This window comes from Numida meleagris, chromosome 16 (genome assembly GCF_002078875.1).
Source record: "Numida meleagris isolate 19003 breed g44 Domestic line chromosome 16, NumMel1.0, whole genome shotgun sequence".
In the NCBI taxonomy this organism is placed as follows: Eukaryota; Metazoa; Chordata; class Aves; order Galliformes; family Numididae; genus Numida; species Numida meleagris.
This window is the reverse complement of record NC_034424.1, coordinates 7,147,341-7,168,033: the sequence shown is the minus strand read 5'-3', so window position 1 is coordinate 7,168,033 and position 20,693 is coordinate 7,147,341. Positions and strand designations below refer to the sequence as shown.

Below are 20,693 nucleotides of genomic sequence, written 5' to 3'. Positions count from 1 at the left end.
AAAAAAAAAAAAACCTCCATCCTCTGAAAATAGCCAGCTGCAATCCGGGAGAGCCGAACCGCTCCCTTGGCTCGTCCAAACCCCGCTGCGGGGCCGGGATGGGACGGGACCGTCCCCGCTCCCACGACAAGTGCCACCACCCGGCACTGGTGCGAAGCGCTCCGTCCCCACTCCTCTACATCTACCGCAGGGAAACAGCCATCAGAGGTCTTGAGATGCAGCAGTGACAGCGAACGGACAAAAGGGTCAACGTGATGAGGCGGCAAGGAGGTGCGGGTTCGACCCGGGGACCACGCGGAGAAGCTCGGACGGTGCCTCCAGCATTCGGGGAGCAGAGGGAAGGGGCTGGGGCGGAGGAGGAGGAAGCAGAGGACGGAGCCCGCATGGCCCTGGCCGGGCGAGGGACTGACCCAGCAGCAGTTCTCTAAGTCATTTGATGGGGCGCTTCCAGCATTTCCATCAAGAAGGTGTCGATAGGCGTGTCGCCTATTAGCTTGAAGAAGAAGAGGTGCTCCAGGCATTTGAGGCCGATGGACCGCAGGGCTGGCAGGCGGAGCAGGAGCTTGGCGAACCTGGGGGCAGGAGACACAGCACGGTTAGAGGCGCTCAGCTGCACCGCCCGCGGGCTGGGAGCTCACAGGCTCTTCTGCTCCCAAAGCAAAGCAATCGCGATGGGAAATCGTTAATGACACCCCCAAGCTTTGAAGATGAGGTAGTGGATATTTACAGCAAACATCTGCTAAAAGGAAAGAGGAAAATAAGGCACGGAGGGCTGTCCCTGGGCTGGGTGTGCTGTATCTGTGCCATGCTTTAAATGCAGGCAGCAGCCTGACGTGCTCGTGGGGTCCCTGCAGCGAGGAGACCGCAGCAGCTCTCAGCTTGCTCAGGAAAAAGGGAAAGCAGCTGGGGAATGGAGAGGGGTCCTGGGGGGGTCAGCAGGACCACGTTTCAATACAAGCAAAGGCCAGGACAGAGCCAGCTCAGGGAGAAGGGGAGCAGAAAACACACACACAGAGCTGCGCACAAACACACCGATGTTATGCACGCATGCACACACTTCTTTCTCTTTTCCCTTTTTTTTTTTTTTTTCTTTTTTTCTTTTGCTGAGCTGGCGAGAACAGCGGGAGCAGAGCCAGGAAAAACAAATCAGCCCTACCATCCCATTCAGGAAGTTTCACTTTAAACCAAACCAGATGATGGCTGCAGCCCTCGGAGACATTTAACTGTGAGCTCACCAGCCCGCAGCACAGCATGCCAGGGAGGGAACAGCCCTGCTCCCTGCAGCACACACAGCCCGTGCCCTCCTTGCAGAGCAGCAAGGAGCAGGCAATGCTCCACCACTCGCTTCCAGCCCCAGCTGGGGAATCACACTGTGCCAGGGGACAGGAGAGCATTCCCATAGGGGCTGTGCAGCCCAAGAGTTAACCCTGCTGAGTCCCTGGGGCCTATTGCAGCGGGTCCTGTGTTGGAGCAGGGCTCAGTGCCGGCCCTTGGGTGCAGTCCTACAGGTTTGCCCCTAGAGGTTTTTGCAAAGCGGGGCACGCAAATAGTACAAGCAGGCCCCTACGTCCATTCAAAGCCAGCAAACCAAGCTCCAGAGTCCGCACGGCTCAAGATCTCCCTTTCACATCCCACAGCACTAAGGCAGCACCCAAGGAGCACAGCAGTTTCACAGCATTTGCTCCATGCAGAGCAGCCCCATGCTCACAGGGCTGTCCCCACACCATCCCCAGCCTGGTGCCAGCACGACCCTGCTGCAGACTCTGGAGGCTTGTGCAAAGCTGAGAGTGCTTCCCACCAGGGGAGGACCTTTAAGCCCTGCAACCCAGCCACAAACACCACGAAGCCTCTTAACAATGTATCTTTTTTCATCTGCCAGCACAATGATATCCAAAACCAGGTCCAACATACTGCCTACTGCATCCCCTGCTGTAATAGCATCCTTTTCTGTATCCACCCGGACCAGGAATGCAGGTGAGACACAAAGCCCAGCAGCTCAGGCCATGTTCCCAGGGCTCACGTCTCAGCAGCACTTTCAGAGCTCTGCTTGGTTTCTCATATGACTGTCAGTCCCTTAACTGGCAGTTGCCAGCTTCAAGGCTGTAACTGGGAAAATGCGCCCACTCAGCTCCAGAGAGGTCCAGGAAAGCATTCCTAATTCCCCCTCCCATTCCCAGCTGGATTGGGGGAGGCGGGGAGGAGAGAGGAGCATCAATTGAGGCTTTCACTTCCCAGCAATGATGCTCATCTGCCACTGAAAATTAACTCCGTGTGTGTCTTGTTTCAGCTGTGGTTTGCTCTCCGTGGTTTCCAAAAGGGAAACGATACCCCTTACCCCTGTGGGCGTTCCAACAGAGCCAGGGCTCCCCGGGACCGGTCCTGCTGGGCTGTGGGGTGATGCCTGGCAGGAGGACAAGGACTTTTCTCCACTTCTCAGGGGGCAGTGAGGCAGGGCAAGGCAGCAGCGACTCACCTCCCGGGCTGGTCGGGGTATTTGTGCTTGCAGTACGCCTCCAGCGACGCGTACACCTTCTCCCGTAACGCCTCCACTTCAGCCGGGTTGGAGAGACCTTTTGAGTCTGGAGGGCGAGGGAAGGAGCATCAGTCGCCAGCCCCGAGATGGGCACAAGGTCTCACAGTGCACCCCTGTGACCTGTTTCACCCCACCCCCTTATCCCAGCCCCAACCATTTAGCTCATTCCAGTGGTCACAGACCCTCAGCAAGAGGCTTGAAGCCTTCCAGGCGTGGGCTTGGGGAGATTTCTCCCTCTAACACTGAGCCCTGCAGCGGGGCTGTAAGAAAAGCCCCTGTTCAGGGTCCCATGACGTGACAAGGACCTGGATTGAGCAGGGACAAAGGGACGCGCAGCAGTCACTGTCCCCAAGCACATGCACGATGGGAACCTCTCCAGATTTCCCTTCTTTTACCAAATATGGCTAATCCCAAATTGCAGACAACAAAATGCTGGTGATTATAAGGGGGGGGGGGGGAAGTCGAGCTGAAAAACGAAACCAAGAGACAGCACTGAACCCCGCTGAAACGCCTGGCACAGGATCAGGGAACAGGGACAGTAACAACAACAACGTGTTCTGACTTTGCCCTGATCCACACCTCTGCCTTTCTTAAAGATCTAGATCCACTTCTGCTCCTGGTTAGCGACAACTCCCTAAAGCACCACAACTCTGTACTGCTGGGATGCTGAGCACGGGGAGAACGTGTACACGGATCAAAGCAAAGCCCCTCCAGAGAGAAAGGGGAAAATGCCTCCTGGAAAGGAGACCCAGAGAGCTGGGGGCAATGCACGGATCCGGACCCTGCCATGTCTGTAAGCTGTCCCTCACTCTCAGCAGCACGCAGTAAATTGCAAGAGGGCTCTATGGGTAATGAAAGGAGCCCAAAGGACACGGTGTCAACCACGAGAGGAGGCGGCTGTGAGTACCGGGGTTGAAGAGGACGATGGCTCGCAGGCAGCCCAGCTCTGTCTTGTCCATCTGCATGTCTCGCATCTTTGACACGAGCTCTGTCAGTACTCTGCAAAGGACACAAGAAGCACAGGTGTCAGCATTAGAAAGAAACAGGGAAAAAAAAAAAAGCAGAACAGGTGTCAGACCCAGAGCGAGGCGTGTGTTTAATACGGGACAGGGCTCGTTTATACCAGGACGTGCCCTCGTCTTCTTCCTGTACCAAAAATTGCTTGTCAGGAACATCAGCGGTTCCTGTGAGACAGAACAGAGACCAGAAGGACTGGCTGCGTGCGCTCACTGCGAATCTGGCACCTGAGAAAGCCGCCCACCAATAAAAAAAAATAATAAAAGAAAAAACCAGGCAGGTATCTAAAAGCAATTTCCTCCGCCGGTAATTTTTATTACTCCCTTTGCTCCTTCTGCAGGTCTTGAAATATTTTCCAGTGATTGCCCAGCGTTTCCTGTTGGAGCCCGCAGTGAGGTCATGCGCTTGCACTTGTGACCTCACAGGAAACAAATGATGTCACCCAGCGCCAAAGAGCAATTTCCTTGCAAAGCAAGAAAGCACAAGTGGTTTGGTTCCAAGTCAGCGCCTCAGGATGAGGCTGGGGCAGAGAAATCAGTCATAATGCGAGTGGTGCCCGGAGCCATGCTGGGGGCTGCATTGCTCTGAAACACTTTCCCAAAGCACGACGATTGAAGAGCCACTGGGATGTGCCTGTGGAACCCGCCGGGTATTTCTGGTGCTTTTTTCAATGTGAAAATAAACCCACGTCCCGGTCCAATTAGAGATGGAAAGAAAGAAAGGAGAAACCCGCTCCTAACACTGGGAGGCACCCGGACCCCGTGGGAGAAGCACTGCTTTGCAATGGGCAGCCATCTCCGTGGCTATCTTGGGCTGCTGGGCTCTGCACGCCACGGAGCAGCGACGTGACGTGCCCATAGGATGCACAAAGCCCAGGAGATCCTCCACTGGGGACACCGAGTGTGTGCCACCAGCACGGGCACAGAGCTGGGACCTCCCCCGCTCTGCCCACCCGCTCCGTTCTCCCACCTGTCGAAGATGGCCCCGACGCCGGCGCTGTGCGCGCTGTTGCGGTGCACGTGCAGCCCAGTGGCCAGCAGGATCCCGTCCTTCACTGCTATGGAGCGGTGGGAGAAGGAGGCGATGAGGAGCTCGTTCCACCCTGCGGAGAAAACAACAGAAAGGCCAGGGGTCAGAGCTGTGGGTTAGAGCCGTGGGTCAGAGCTGTGGGTCAGAGCTGTGGGTCTTCAGCAAGTGTGGGAATCGGCAGCATCACTGCCCTGGCACCAGTGGATACGATGGCTGAGACGCATGGCTTCTGCAGCTCAGTATCTGGAGGAGCAACACTGCTGCACGTGCATCCCATGGCCATGACCATGGCTTGGAAACCAGCTTGGGTCTCATTACTGGATACCCCACTTCAGGACATAGGGAAGTGTGTGTCCGCTGAGCCAAGGCACCGTGGGAGCAATGTGAATTCACTATACATGGAAAGGAAAGAAGACACCACCTCCCTCCCCTCCCTCCAGCTCCCCTCCCACATGTGACTTCTCCTCATGACCCCATTCCCAGTTGAGCTCAGAAACACCTGAAACAAACCCAGGATGAGAAGAAGTGCTGTCAAGTTTGGAGAGCCAACGTTTTGACAGCTTCCCATCCAGAGAGGCATCTTTGGTAAGACAGCTCCTCTGCAACCCTCACCGTGTGCCTGATTTACCCAGCCCAGATGTCCAGAGCACAGATTTGTACAGCAGGGCTCAGAATTCTCTGTTTATTCAGTTTTTCATTTTTTCTTTTCTTTTTCCAGGCTGGAAAAGCCACGCAAGTACGTCCTCCACCTCCCCTCCTTCCACAGAAATGTGCCTTTTCTCATTGACTGCTATGAACAAACACAAGGTCCACGCGTGCTGTATTTACCTACAGCTGCAGCAATGGGTTGTGCCACTAGAAATGCTAACAGGGAATAAAGTTCACTGTTCCCTAAGTGGCCACAGGATGTTTCCACCCCAACCAAGGGACCATTTACTCGGTTACACGCTGGGTGAGGTCTGGCACTTTGCAGAGGGATTGCAACACCGAGAAATACAAGAATGGAGGAGAGCCTGCAGGAAGCTGGAGGGAACCTGGAGAGATGGTGACTCATGGAAAGGCACTGTGGGCTCAGCCCTATAAAAGGAACCACAACTAGGTTCACCATTCTCAGCCCTATAAAACGTTACTGCTGTCTCAGCCACTGCAGGTTTGGTAGAAAGGAAAGCCGTGCAAAACAGGCTGGAAAAGTTGGGTTTCCTCCTCCGAAAAGCCCAAAGAGGGAAGATTTTAAATGATTCAGGACTGCAGAGGAAGGCTGCTGCCACCACCACCCAGCGCCGCTCCTCCATGCGCGCTCCACTTAGTTTTGCCTCAGAGGATGCATGAGTGCACCTGATGGAGGCTCTTAGCTAAATTTTAATACTTAAATATTTCATGGGCAGCTGTTCTCTTGCCACTCAATAATAGATAAAGCCATAGCTTAAAGGACTTGGGGGAGGTTATCTGAGGCCCCTGCAGAGATGCTGGGAGTGGGGGAACCCGTGGGAGCTCCTCGTGCTCAGGAACCCATGACAGAACCCCATGATGGGGTGTGCAGCCCCCAACCTCCCCTCGCCAACACAGAGATAACATCAGGTCAGAACATTTCCAGTTCAGCCTTCCTCAGCCTTCTTTGGACAAACAATTGCAGGAATTACAGAATCATGGAATTGTTTGAGTTGGAAGGGACCCTTAAAGGCCATCTGGTCCCACTCCCTGCAGTGAACAGGGTCACCCACAGCTCCACTGGGTGCTCAGAGCCCTTCCAGCCTGACCTTGGGCACCATCACTTCTCTGGGCAACCTGTGCCAGTGCCTCACTGCCCTTAGGAAGTGTCAGGATTCATGCATTTGGGATACAATTCCAAGTGCATTTTGGGGAAAAGACAGGAACTTTAAAACCACTGAGGTCTTTTCCTTTCCAATCCCAATTTCATCCTTCCCACTGTGTTTGTCAGTTGCTGGAAGGGGTTTCCCATGCCCCACCACCAACTCGCCTGCCCCTTTGTTTCAGGGAACAAAACTCTGCTGCATCAATCCAAAGCCTTTGTACTCACTTCTCTGATGACTGGAGCTATGCAAAGAGCTTCATGCCTATAATGCACCCTCGTTGAATCTGCTTGTAATTTCCTGCCCTCCCCAGCCCTTGTGCAGGACCTGCCAGCAGCTGGGGCTTGCATTTACTTGCTGGAAGAAGACCTCATTCCCAGCTAACTGCCTGTAACCTCCCAGAGCCCCCGCTCCTCCAGACCCCCTGCAGCATAAGGAAATTTAAAATAAACCCAAAGAACTTCATTTTCATCTTGGTGGGTGGGAGAGAGAAGGCGATATATCTATTTTTCTCCCCTGTCTGCTTTTAATTACCATCAAACATTGCAGTTCCATGACATTTCATGCAGACCCAAGCCCCCTTGTCTTTCCAGCCCCAGCTCAGGAGGATGCTCGTGCATCGTGCCCTCGATTTCCCAAATCATCTCGCCCATCACACACAAGGCTGGGCCATTTCTCAGCCCATTGGCAGCTGGTGCAACACTCTGGATCCCATTCAGCAACATGCCCCCTGGGGCTTTTTCAATCCTAGTTAGCAATTGAACGATCTGAAGCTATTCCTCGGAAGCAGCTAAAGGCTCTCCAGTTGCCAGCACTCAAATCCCAGGGCGACCGTTGCGGGATGCGGTGCGTTGGGGCTCACCTGCTCGCAGCAGGATGACCTGGTCATCCAGGGGCAGCTCCGAGAAATGGGGGATCCTCTTGGCCCACTCCACCAGGGTGAAGAGCTGCTTGTCGGCCGCCTGGCAAATGTTCGTCACCGGGTCGTTGGGCTGCAAAGAGGAGATGGAAAGGTTTGGAGAAAGCAAGGAGAGAGGCTGGAGGAGCAGGGAAGGGGCTGCTGCCTGCTTGCTCCCCACATTTGGGAGCTCTGTGCTCAATCTATGTGGGCACCATCAGCAGGGACCCTGCAGAGTGCACATCCCCAGTGCTAGCACCTCCTCGCCGCACCCCACAGCATGAAGCGGGCATCACAGTAAGGAGAAAAAAGCCCTCTCCTTTGAAATATTACCCAGTAACACAAACCATCTGCTCTCAAGGAGGACAGTCAGCCTAAACACACCAAATCCCTGTTTAAAGGAACTGCTAACAGCTCAAGTGGGCTTGTGATTAGGAATGGGAAGAGACCGTCTAACCCCAGCGAAGACAGACCCCGCCAGCAGAAGTGTGTATATATGGTTTACCTCTCTGGACAGGGATGTATGAGCCCCTCCACACATCCCGCTGTAATCCCCGCTGATACCTAGCAGCGTTGATTGTACCATTATTTTTCTTCCATGTCCTTAAAAGAACAGTTTCAAAGTCAGAGGAGGAGTGTTTGCTGCACCTCTGGATTGCACGGGGCTGGGGCACGGGTTCTGTGCAGCCAAGCCAGGAGCTGCTCCCTGCACATGTCTGTGTCCCACGGTGTGCTCTTTCCTTCCCTCCTTTTCACCTTTTTTTCTGCCACCCACACTGCTGACTTCTCATTTTTCCACTCATATTCCCCAGATATCGTGGATTTCGAGGTACCTGCCTAGCACACCGCGGGACTCTCTTCACACAGAGCATGCCCTTCGCCCAGTGGCATGGAGGCAGCAGGAGGTGGGCATGCCACGAGGGATGCATCGGCCCCAGGGGATTGAAAGGGAAAAGGTCAGAGAATAAAACACCATGGAAGGAGCCCTTCCCTTGCTGACTGCATTACAAGAGCTGACCAAGAGCTCACAAACCAAAGGGAGGTGAGAAATGCTGCTTTGGGAAAAGGAAAAAGCCCTGTAATTCTGCCCGGAGCCATCCCTATGTTCCCCTGCTCGGGTGGCTCTGCTGTCCCCTGGCAGCAAACACCACCTCTGTGCGTCGGTGGCCAATGTGTCCCCGTCTCCAGGCTTAAAATAACCAGCATCTGGCAGGAGCAGGCGCACCCGCCTTCAAAGTATTTTCACCTGTTGCTCACAGAGATGGATGGGAATGGGCTGGCGCTCAGCACCACGAGACGGGGGGGATCGTTATGGGGATCATCCCGCAGCCCAAGTGGCTGCTCAAGAAAGCTTGGGCAATTCCCCATTGCTAGGGGTGCTCAAGGCCAGGTTGGATGGGGCCCATGGGCAGCCTGATCTCTTGGGGGGCAACCAGCCCATGGCAGGGGTTAGGACTGGATGGGCTTTAAGGTCCCTTCCAACTCAACCATTCTGTGATTCTATGAATTCCCTGGGGAAGGACAGCACCCAGCTCCCACAGGCTGCACGCACCACGGCTGCTCTGCGGGCAGCACAACCTGTGCTTGGCTTTTGGTGCTGGTTCTGCCTCACATCGCAGTTCCTGGAACCACCACGGTGCTTCCTGGCAGAATTTTAATGCTGAGAGGCAGCTGAAAGCGTCATCCCTCTGCTCTGCTCACCTCCAGGAAGGGCTCTGCGATGCAGTGCTCAGAACTGTCCCCGCACAAGGAAAGCAAATCCCTCCCTGCAGTAAATAGCAAGGGCACAGTGCCGGAGTGTGACAGAACGAAAGGACAGGAGGGCACCTGATCCTGCTGGAAAACCACAGCTTGGAGGCATCTTCCAGAAAATGGTGACTTGAAACCCACTGCTAAAGGCCGATTAAGAACTAATGGGGATAAAACCTCTCAGTTACAGGCTTTGCCTTTCAGCAGTCAGGAGCCCATCCAAGGTAGCGCCCAGGCTGCCAGGGTGCAGGGGCAGAGGCAAAGCCATCCTTCCCCATCACGGACTGCACCCACCTCCCTGGTGCCAATCAAAGTGCTGCGACAGAGCCAAGCGTTCCCCCCACTGCCCTCCCCTTTAATCAGCTCCAAGAGCTGTGCCAAAGCCCTGTGGCTGCAGGACAAAACCACTGCCAGGCTGCAAAGCAAAGGCACCTCAGCCACCAGGGGACAGGGGCAGGAAGGCGACAGCCACAAGCATGAGAGCACCTGGGCAAGCGTCACCTGCATGCTGCCACCTCCAGCCGTGCTCAGAGATGTGCCAAGGTGCAGGGCACAAACGCAAGGACCCAACGTGCCTTGTTCAAGGGAAGAGCTTGCATGCATCTATCAGGGACTGAATTGGTGCCTCCACGTCACAGTGGAGGAGGGTAACACCTCCGTCCCCCCTCACCGTCACCGCGCTGCTGATCTCACACAGCCACTAAACCTGCTACAAATGTCACCTCATCGGCAGAAGCCCGACAATAACAGGGCATTTCAACAAGCCTCCTGCTTCTATTTAGATGCAACACGCATCCTTGTTCACAGTAATGCGTGTTGAATTATGCAGGAACCGGCTTTCAATTTGCTACAAGAGGCTGAGGAGACGCAGTGCCAGACGAAGCCATTCATTTCACCTTGCTCTCTGGGGTTTGTTTTCACGTCAGCACGATGCTGCCTCCAACTCCCTTCAAGTATTCCCACTCCTGAGAGCTCTCCAAGCCCCTCGCTGGCCATGGCAGCGCTGCTCCCTCCAGCCAAGCTCCTGGCTATGGGCAGCAGTGCCATGCTCGAGGAGCTTCTGAAGATCTTCACTTTGGAATTGGCTACGCAAGAAGCCTTACACTTCACTTAGCAAGCCACTAAGCGCCCTTGTAGGTAAAGGCTAAAGAGAGCATCCCACAGACCCCTAACACAGAGATCTCCTGCCAAACCCTGCCAGATAAGGTACTCCCTGCTCAGTCCTCACGTGAAAAAAGAGGTGAAGTATGATTGTAGCAGAAAACAAATCCTGCAGAGTCCTTCCACCTCCCTAGAACAGGCGCATCTCCCGGCTCCAGCCCCACGCAGAGCAATAGGAGATGCAAAGGGATGTTTCAGCATATGTTCCTGCTGTCCTGGCTATGGAAGCTGCATGCTCCAGAGCTCCAGCTGGAGCTAAAGGAGGGCTGGACAGCCAGCAGGTGCCCCACACTTAGAAGGACATTGCTTTCATGGGAACTGAGGGTACTGAGGAATCAGCACTGCACCCTAACTGCTGGGCTACGAGTGATATGTGATAAGCCTCTTATCGAGGGCTCTGCACAGGGTCTGTCCTAGAAACCAAATTCCAGAGGACAGCATGGCTCTCACATTTGGAGGCAGCTGTTTTGCAGTGAGGCTTTCTCAAAGCAAGGATGCTGATAAGGGAATCTCCTAAGAAAAAGCACCGAGAAAGTTTCCCTCTGACAGCTTCTCACTCTTTACTCTCCTCGTGTTTGCACAAGGCCCTCTGAGAGCCCTGCTGCTTCCAGCAGGCCCTGCTATAACACAGGCTTCCAAAGGGAAAGGGACTTGAGAGCCAACTTCTACAGCTTTCCCCTTCTCACAGCCTCCCAGCTGTGTAATTCAGCACCCAAAAAGTCACGCCCCAATTTTACAGCTCTTATCTCTCTGCACTTCAGCCACAAAGCTCTGTTTACTGCCTTGATTGGACTATGAGCTCTTCAGAGCATGGAGTGCCTTCCTGCTTTTAGCACTAATGGCTGTTAACTAAAACAAAATCTCCGTGAGTCCTTTTAATTACACCTTGCAGTGTCTGTTCCTCTCTGCAGCTGTGGGTTGAGCACCATTCTCTATGGCCGCGAGGCAGCACAGCACCAGTGCTGCTGGTTGCACCAGGCAGGGGGGTTTGCTTTCCTCAGGCTTTCACCTGAGCTCATCTAGCAGCTGCACTGCTGAGCTCCAGTTCCCACAAGCTAACCTTGCCCTGACCCAAATATAGGCTGGCTGCTGGGTTACTGCCACGCCAACACCGAGCCCCAGCTCCCCGCTGTGTCCCTGTGCGAGAGACATCAGGACCAAGGGACAGGAGGACTAAGGAACAGCAAGACCAAGGGGTAACAGGACCAAGGGACAGGACAGCAGGACCAAGGACAGGTGCCTCACCGAGCTCGGCGTCAGGCCCATGTTTGCCTCAATGTACGTCTCTGTCTTTGGCTCCACAGCGAGTTCTGCTTCCAGGATCTTCTCCACGGGCATGTCCTCGTTGGCGCTACTTGTGGACTCCACTTCGTTCTCGTTGCGGTCTTTCCCCCGCTGCCTCTCCTCCTGCACAGCTGGGGAGGGGGAGAAAGGGACAGCATCAGCCCAGGGCTCCCGGCCACGATGCCAGGGGTGAGCTGAGACCCCGGAGCTCCACGGAGCCTTGGACACCCCTTCAGCATCCCTGTGAGCTGCAGAGCACACACACCTGCTGCCTTGCTCTCCAACCTGACCTTGCCAGCAGTGTGCTCAGTGGGTGCGAGGAATGGATGGGCGCTGCTGCAGGGGGAGAAAACGAGGAGGTGAAGGGACAACAGCAGGGAACGGTGAAGAAAAGAGAAACGGGTCATTTTCATGGATAAGTCTAGAGTCGGCACCATCTCCTAAAGCTGCTGGTGCTGGATTCCCATGGAGGCCCCTGGAGCAGCAGTGATGCTGCCGTGGGACCAGCAGTGGGGTTGTGCCATCAGGCGCTGCTTGCAAAGCAGGACCCAGCCCTCAGCTCTGACCAGACGGGACAGACCTGCCCCAGGTGCCATGCAGGAGAAGCAACCTAGCCAGAAGCATGTCACATGCTGATGAGTCAACGTCTGAAGAGTACACAGATGAAAAACGCCTGTTAGATGCTAATAGCATTATTATTAATCATCTCCTTTTGAAGCCGGCGCAAAGCTGTCGCTAAACCTGGAAAGCAGCTTCACGCAGACAGTTACACTGGTAACTATCTCTGTCTCAATCACGGCGCTGCATGCCCTAAATCCACGGTTCCCACAGGACACAGCTCAAGCAACAGGAGCTGCCACCATGAGAGACCACGGCCTGAACCTCCCCAGCTCTTTGTTTGGAGCTGAACGAGGCACTCAGCCCCGTCGAAGCCTGCTATTTATTAACAGTTACCCCAACACTTTCCCTCTTTGCTGAATGTGAACCTGGCTGTGCAATGTGAGGAGCAGCAGCAGGGGCACAGGCGTTGCTGCAGTGAAACCAGAGCCGCCTGCAGCACAATCAAACCCTTCAGGCTGCTAAACCAGCTCCATCCCAAGTGCAAAAAATATAAGCTAGAATATAAAACTTATTCCTTAACAGCAGGAAATTAAAGCACATGCTACAAGAGCCCTGTGCGGATACTGCTCCCATTAATGCCAGCCCAGTTTGCAGTGCCCTCCTGTTGCCCAGCTCTGCAGCCCTGCACGCCAACAGGGCGTTTTGTTGGCTGGCTCAAAGCTCTCCTGCAAAAAAGCAAGAGGTTATTTCTGCAAACTGCTTTTAAGTGTATGGGCTGCAGAGGCTCCCGAGGTTCACACAGTGTTTGCTGCTTGGCTGCCCAGGGCCAGGTAGGCTGCTGCTGTTAATGCTCAGATTGGTGCAGTGCCTTTTGTCCATTCCCATTCTTCTCCATGCTTTCTCAAGCCACCATCAAACCCGCTCAGATCTCTCCCCTCACTCCCATACGTTCTTTTCTCGACCACCAAAAGATCACAAAATTTTGCTTAATGCCAACCCTTCCCCATCAGCACAGATGCCCCAGGGCTCCTCCAGCTGCTGCTGCTGGGTTCTTGTCCCTTCCTTTCATGTCAGTCCCAGGGTTTGCTCTGTTCCTCTAAATACAAAGATAAAAACTAGAGTCCTGTGCCTGGCTCCTCCAACCCAAATTCTCCCTGGTGACGCAGCCAACATGTATTTTAGAGGAAATAACCATGTTCAGCTCTGGAGAACACTTCTGCTCCCGTCTGACCCATGCTGCTGTGCAGATGGGCAAGAACAGGGCATGCAGCTCAGGGACCCACAGGTCTCAGGACTGTTCCCAGCCACGCTGATGTCTGTAGCTGTAACACAGCACTTGCTCAGCACTAAGAGCAGGAGCTGAAGCAGGATTTCTGCTTGCCATGGCTCGGGAACACTCCTGAGATGAAGAGCATCAGCCCCAGCCCCGCCTGATGGCTGTGCCAATGCTTTTCTTCTTCTTCAAGGAGACTCATATGGTTGAGAGGGCTTTTTTTTTTTTTTTAAAGTGTGATTTTCTCAGCAGAAGGGAAGGGTTTAAAACTTGCAATCCACTTGAGGAGAAAAAAGATACTGCAGTCATAGCCTCGCCTCCTCCAGCTATGTCTCAGCCGCGCCAAAGACAGAAGCCTGTGTTTTCCATGGCACCTGATGAAGATGTGCTCATGTTATTCCGCTTGATTTGGCTTCTTCTTGCCTAAGGCTGCTTGCTGTCGCTTTGCATCTCGTGATCTCAAGCCCATCTGCACTTCCCCAGGACAAGCACAGCAGTGTATGTGCTCAGACCACCCCTTGGCAGCTTCTCCCTCTGCAAGAACCAAAATGCCTCATCCCATGGACAGCAGGCAGCATTGAGCTGCCCAGCTCCAAGGGCTGAAGTGCCAAAAACACAGGATCCATGCACTGCTGGCACGCGCACCAACACGGGATGTGCTGCCTTCACCGCTGGTGCAGCATCTCGTGGCTACAAAAGTGGGTCTGAGTGCAAAGAATGACCTTTGCAGACACTGGGAGAGCACGAGTGCATCGCTGAGGCTTTGGGAGGACGGGGAATGCCAGGCTGCCAGCGCTGCACTGCAAACCCCGTGACCAGAGCTGCACAGCTCCTGCTCTCCAGCCGTGGGAACACCCCAGCATCCAACCCTCTGCCACGAGCTTCCTTTCCTTGTCGAGCCCTCGCCTTGCCAAGAGAGACCCGGTGCCGTGATCCGCAGGCTAATGAGCCCAAAGAAAGAAAAAGACTTCAAATGCATGCTCTGCATTTAAAGCCTGGTCGGAGACACAAGTAAAAAACAGCTTGGTGTTTCCGACACTGAGTCAGTGATGGTTTGCTAAGAGCTCAGGGGAGCAGGGCAGGGCTTCGTGCTTGGCCATGATTGCCACCAGGCAGCGGCCAGCTGAGCTGTCCCCATCAGCAGTGCCACGGAGCGTCTGCGTGCCTGGGGAGGGCTCAGTGCCTTGTAATTATGGCTTACCCTGAGTTGATACAGATGGGCGCTTCTTTCCAAGATAAAAATCCATCCTTCCAGGAACAATACCATGGACTACTGGCTGGGCTCTGTTTCTTTTTTTGAGGGAGAGTAATTCCCCAGAACTTGACCCACTGACCACTGTGAACAATGGGATTCCCTCTGGAGTCAGACGCCGCAGGTGGGCTCCCCGGGCACACACAGGGCAGGCACCTCGCTCAACCCATCCCTGGGCAGAGCAAAAGCCACAGCCAACAATGGACAGAAGAGACACATGAGGATGATGGCCCCTTCCAGCCCGCTGCAAACGGGGTGGATATGGGGACATCAGCAGGGCACTGGGAGCTGACGCTGCCCTCCACCACTCTTTGGGATGCTCTCCATTTGGAGACCCAGAGCCTCTGTTGGCCTCCTGCTTGGTTTTACCAGAGCCTACAGCGGGTGGCTGTTTATTTACCAGCTTATTAACCAGCGGAGGGTTACTGGGGATTTCCATTTTACCAGCAGTGGAATTTATCGGGCTCTGCTGCTTTTTTTTTTTTTTTATGATGCTACACCTTAGCTGCACATCAGCAGCATCTTGAAGTGCTTACGCCTCAGGTACCCGTTTACATTGGAAGTGCTGCCATAGGAAACTAGTTCTGAGCACGTTTCTTCTGCTTCGTCTTCACGTAGCTGCGCTTCCTTTTTTTCCCCCCCTATGTTGCAGCTTCTTATTACTGTGAACAACCTCAAAGGCTGTGATACAGGAAATCAGCGGCGCCGTCTTCTTCCACATTTCAGTTGAATCCCACATTTGGTAATGTCTTAAGGCAGGCAAAGTTCTGCTGCGACGCTACACACGTAATGTCGGGGAAATGGAGTGTTAAAAAGTGGGTTGAAGCATTTGCATGAAATCAATCCGTGCAGGGAACGGCTCTGGAAAACCAAAATCTCTAGGTGACTTCACTCTCAAAACCTGGCCACGGCATTGCCAAAGCAATGAGAGAAAAATCACACACCAAACCCCTTTTCTCAACCTCGGAGCATTCTCCCAAACAACAAACCAACCCAGCATCACTTCACCAGCTGGTTTAAAGAGCAGCTCTTTAAAAGGATACAAGAAACAAGCTCATTAAGCTGAAAAGCATTTTCCATTCCAAAATTACTCCTAAAAATAACTGTGCTCTTGAACTCTGCCCCTTCACTGGGCTGTGGCCGCTTGCCTGGTTCTGCATTTGCTGGGAGCAGCGAGCTGGAGACCCAACTCCTGCTCCTTCTCCCCAGATTCCTGCTCCTGCTCACTCTGAGGATGTCGGGGAGCAGGGACGGTTCTGCCACGTGGCACAGCAAGCTGTGACCAGAGCCAGGCCACGGTGCGACACCCAGGGAGCAATGCCAGGGGAAAGATTTCTGTCTCCAGGTGGGCTGAAGGTGGGCACACACCAGCACCCACCAGGCACTATCACACATGCAATTAGTGAGCCCTACAATTAACAAAGCTGCCTAGAGACAAGGAGGAGGAGGAGGGATGGGCTGGGATGGGTTGTGTTGGGTCCCCAGGGTGGCTCAGAGGGAGCATGGGAAAGGGCTCCCAGATGGCATTTCCTGCTGGTGGCAATGCAGGGCTGGGCTCAGTATGGAGACCTGCAGCCACACACAGGGACCCCAGTGCACCCCACAGCCAACCCCTCCTACTGGCATGGCACCTGACTCACTCACTTTCCACTTCTTCCCTTGAAATAGAAAGCTAATGGCACATAGAGGCTCTAAAGCTGTTCAGCAAACCAAGACCCACCTCGGACCCTAATGAGTGCCAGATCAACCAGAGTCACCTGTGGATGCAGCCACCCTCAGCACAACAGTCCCTGCATCAGTCAGGGTCCCTGATGGTCATCTGAATTTTGTTGACTCTCCGGTATTCATTGGGAGACAGAACAGAAACCCGAGGCTCACACAGCTGGCAGTAATTCACAGGGGGAAATGCTCCTGGCTGCTTATTTATTAGAGCCTCAGTACCTCCAGAATCCACAGGGCTCATACAGCATCAGGATGTGCTGTAATGTTTTTTTTTCACAGGGAGCAGCCAGAGATGCGTGCTCCAGAAGGAATCCATTCCCTGCTTGAAGCCTGGATCCCCCAGACCCGGCTCCTAAAGCCTCCTCCCAGACAGGTCCCTTGGTCCTGTCCCTTCCCAGCACCAGGGTGTAGAGCACTCATTGGAGAACCATTGAAGAGTGACTCCTTCACCACTTAATTTAGAGGGTTTTGCTGTCCTTCCATGACATACAAACACATTTGGGCTATAGAAGAGATGCTGCTCAGCAGGAGTCTGCTCTGCATTTATGGGGCTATAAATTAGGTCTGCAGAGTGAGGTATTTTGTGAGGAAATGAGGCCCATTACCCAGCTCTGTTACCTAAAAGCTGAAACAGTTTACACCAGAGGTTAACAGTCAATTTTCTTGTAGGTGAGCAGCGGGGCAAAAGGAACCATTGTGCAGGACGTAGCCCAGAGCTGTTCCCAATAGAGGTGCTGTGGGGACAACTGTCCCCAAGGCTCAAGGCTGGCAACAGGGAATGACAGCAGCAGTGGGACAGATGCGATGGGACGGAGATCATCCGCTGGCAAAGCAGGTGGATCAGCACTAAAGAGCAGCTCAAAACCAGAGCTCGGAGAGCTCCAGCTCCAGGTGTGTGCTACACCCGTGGGACATCCCTGCACTGCCAGCAGCCGCTGCACTGCCAGGCTTACCTCTACCTGGGGAGCAGGGCACCGAGCCCAGCTCTGCCTGCACGGGGATTGCACCCTACTCACCAGCAAAGCTCCCCCCGCGCCACGCCAGCCCCGCCTGAGCGCGCCCGGAGAGTTATGAAGCTCCCATCTGTCACACTTTTAAATAATTGGCTGATCGTTATGAATTCATTTGCTATTCACTGCGATAACGTTAATCAAGACGAATTAATAGAGCCCTCGCGCCGTACGCGCGCTCCCCGGGGAATTCCGCCGCCGTTTAGAGATTAATTAATAGAGCTGTAACTTCAGCCCGTGCCATCGCTCCTGTCAGTGGGCACGGAGCAGCACCCGATCGCAGCACATCGGTGCTCACAAACCAAGGGGAAGGAGAACCCAAAGGGAAGGAGAACCCAAAGGGAAGGAGAACCCGCTCCCCCAAACCACACTGTTCACTCAAACGAGGTCTCTGCTCACAGCCGCACCGGGCAGAGCCACCTCCATGGTGCAACCCATCCCTGCTTGCACCGGAAAGCTCCAAGGTTTCCAAGCACCAAAGCTCTGCAGGACCAGGGGGGGCACCAGCGGCAGCGGGGAAAGGGCTCTGCCCGCCCCAGTGAGGGTGTAAGGGGAGAAGGCAGCGGAGACCTGAGCAGCACCGCAGGGTCACTTTCCCATCGTGCCTGCGAAAAGCCCGTTCTGCCAGCAGTTTCAGAGAGATGCAGTCAGCATTTAAAAAGAGCACTTCAAAGAGGCACTGCCAGGGAGTTTTAGATCCTTCATTTAAATTCCAGCAAGGGGAAGGGATATCTTTTTACAAGACCGAATTTCTTCTTTCTTCCCAATCAGAAAAAAAAAAAAAAAAAAAAGCATCCAGCGCCGCTGGGGAATGCTCTTGGGTCAGCACAGCCCCAGCTATAGGCAGATGAGCACAACACGCTCCTGACGGCCCCGTGTGTCACCCCAGCCACACGGCCAGGTGCCCGCAGGACACGCAGCACCCCCGGGGGCTCGCTGCCTTACCTTCCCGCTTCATCCCCATGGCAAGACACTTCTGGTAGCGGCAGTACTGGCAGCGGTTGCGCTGGCGCTTGTCGATCAAGCAGTCCTTGTTGTCGCGGCAGGTGTAGGTCAGGTCCTTCCGCACCGTGCGCTTGAAGAAGCCTTTGCAGCCCTCGCAGCTGTACACCCCGTAATGTTTACCTGCAGGTGGGTTAAAGGGCTCAGGAAGGGTGCTGGGTGCCCGCAGATCCTTTGCTTTCCCTCGTCGTGGGCCTGCGGTTCTTCTCGAAGGTCCCTCCCAACCCAAAGCCGTTCCATGATCCTCCCCAGGGCAGCATTTGGGAGAGGCAGAGGCTCCTTGGAGCATACGCAAGGAAGGCTTTGCCTTCACTGATCTCCGTAACACCAGGATGCCCTGTGGGGGCTACAAACTGCCCCAACATCAACCACTATTGGTTATTACCCATGCAGCAAGACTGGGGGCACCTCACCATGACCCTCCCCAGCCCAACAGGATGAGCAGGAGGCATCCCCCAGGACCACAAAACCTAGACAGCAGGGCACTGACAGAGCTGAAAGCTTTTAAAATAGCATGAGAATAAAGGGAATTAGCACATCTTTATCTCCCACCAGTGGAGAGACTCCACTAGGCACATCATTTTATCTGGTGCTATGTGATGAGCCCAGCTATGGATCAAAGGATGCAGAAAGAGGGACACTCAGCTAATGGCTGGTCCTCCCTGCTGGGGGCTGGGGATGAAGCATGGGATTGGCTCTACCAAGGAGCCTGACAAATTGTTTACTTTTTTTGTTTCTGTCAGGGCAGGGTGAAGGATGGGGAGGTCAAAGAGCTGAGCTGAGCACATCTCACCTGGGAGAAAGCAAGCCTGGGGAGGCTTCTCCTTTTCCATAGGGGACTTTTGTCCCTAAGCAGGGGGATGATGCTAAGGCCCCATGTGCCTTGGCACCCATTGACAGCATCCAGTGCAGGAGCAGCCTTACCTGAAGATCTGTCCCCGCAGATGGCACATATGTGCTTGGTGAAGGAGGCCATTGTTCCTGAGGGATGTGCTGGCACTTTGAGGACTCCGTTGAGCCCCAGGGGTGGCTTGATATCTTCTGAGCTGCTGACGGGGTTCATGGGTGAGTTGAGCTGTGAGGACACAAGCAGGGAGCAAGTGAGATCGGGTACAGGCAGGACAACGTATGAAATAGGGGACAAGCCTCAAATGGGGACAAACAGCTTAAAAACCACAGTGCTGAGCCCAGAAGAGAATGTGAGCACCTCAGCCCAGAGATCAGCGAGCCAGGTGCAACAAGGCCTGGCTTTGCAGAGCTGCAGGTGTGGGACGCTTCCCTGCCATTCACAGCCTTCAGCAGAGCCCAAGAGATTCAGGAAACAAAGCAAAGAAAGCTGGAACAGAGGGGCTGGCATGGCCCCATCAGCAGCTCTGAGATTTCAGTGAAAGATTCCTGACTTGATTTCCACATTCCTGGCAGGACAGGATGGTGTGTTCCCCCCCTGCACAGAGGGAAACTGAGGCACAGAGCTGTGAGACAAGCTCAGCCCTGGCAATGGAAACAAGCTGACAGCAACCCGTGCTCTGCTATCTTGCCCCTGCCCATGGCTGCATAGCCCAAATAACCCACCGAGGCGTGAAGGAAAGGTGTGAGGACAGAGCTGCAGCCCCTGCCTGCAGCTTACAGGCTGCCATCCCCACCGCAGCAGCCATCTGCGCCTTCACGGCCTCAGGGGTTTTCTCTGCAACAAGATTTCATGCACAGTGCCAACAGAAAGACCCCACTGCAAAATGCTCCGTGCTGGTGTCACGGTCCCATCGAGAGGGGACAGGGATGCAGGAGGGACCCCATGGGGGCCAAAGCCCAGCCCAGGGCAGGTGTAACGGGGTCCTGCGTGGGCAGCCAAGGCTTCTGCAGCTCCTGCCAACTGCTAAATCCAAGCGGGGCAGGCAGGATTTGTGCCTCGCCTTGCTGTCTTTCTCTCCCCTAATAGAGACACTGGGCAATTGCACTTGTCACAGATTAATTCAGGGAAGTCCCGGGGCTCGTGTTCTGTCAATTAGAAGACCACAGCCGCTCCTCTGACTTTAAAGACTTCGAGCTGGTAGGAATGCTTGGCAGGCAGAGGGCTGAAAACCACAGCACACAGCAAGTGGGGATGCAGCAGGAGCATCCCCTGGGGATGTGACGCAGCACCAGGGAGAAGGGCACGAGTCACACAGTGCAGCAGCACTGCACATGGCTTTGTGGTCTCTGGTTCTACCAGCACCCCCAGAACACTTTTTGAAGCCAATTGCCAGGTGCTACAACAGAGCTGGGGCAGAGGACTTAAGACATCTGCTAAAATAAGCCTTTCACCACCAAGCCCCCCCAGCCCCAAACGCCACGTGAGAAGCATGTGAGCATCCCTCTGGAGGGTACCAGGACATGGGGTGCCACCACCCCCAT

At 54.4% G+C, this 20,693-nt stretch overlaps 1 protein-coding gene across 1 annotated transcript in view; it reads right to left on the bottom strand.

Annotated features, from left to right (window-relative positions):
• Positions 7 to 20,693, bottom strand: part of RXRA (retinoid X receptor alpha) — a 74,915-nt gene continuing 54,228 nt past the window's right edge. The window contains exons 3-10 of the mRNA XM_021413686.1: positions 19,227 to 19,377; positions 18,246 to 18,425; positions 11,444 to 11,613; positions 7,253 to 7,382; positions 4,520 to 4,652; positions 3,441 to 3,532; positions 2,474 to 2,579; positions 7 to 572 (exon numbers count right to left, since the gene is read on the bottom strand). Of these exons, the coding sequence (XP_021269361.1) occupies positions 425 to 572; positions 2,474 to 2,579; positions 3,441 to 3,532; positions 4,520 to 4,652; positions 7,253 to 7,382; positions 11,444 to 11,613; positions 18,246 to 18,425; positions 19,227 to 19,377 (1,110 nt within the window). The 3' untranslated portion in view covers positions 7 to 424. The remainder of the gene's footprint in view (positions 573 to 2,473; positions 2,580 to 3,440; positions 3,533 to 4,519; positions 4,653 to 7,252; positions 7,383 to 11,443; positions 11,614 to 18,245; positions 18,426 to 19,226; positions 19,378 to 20,693) is intronic.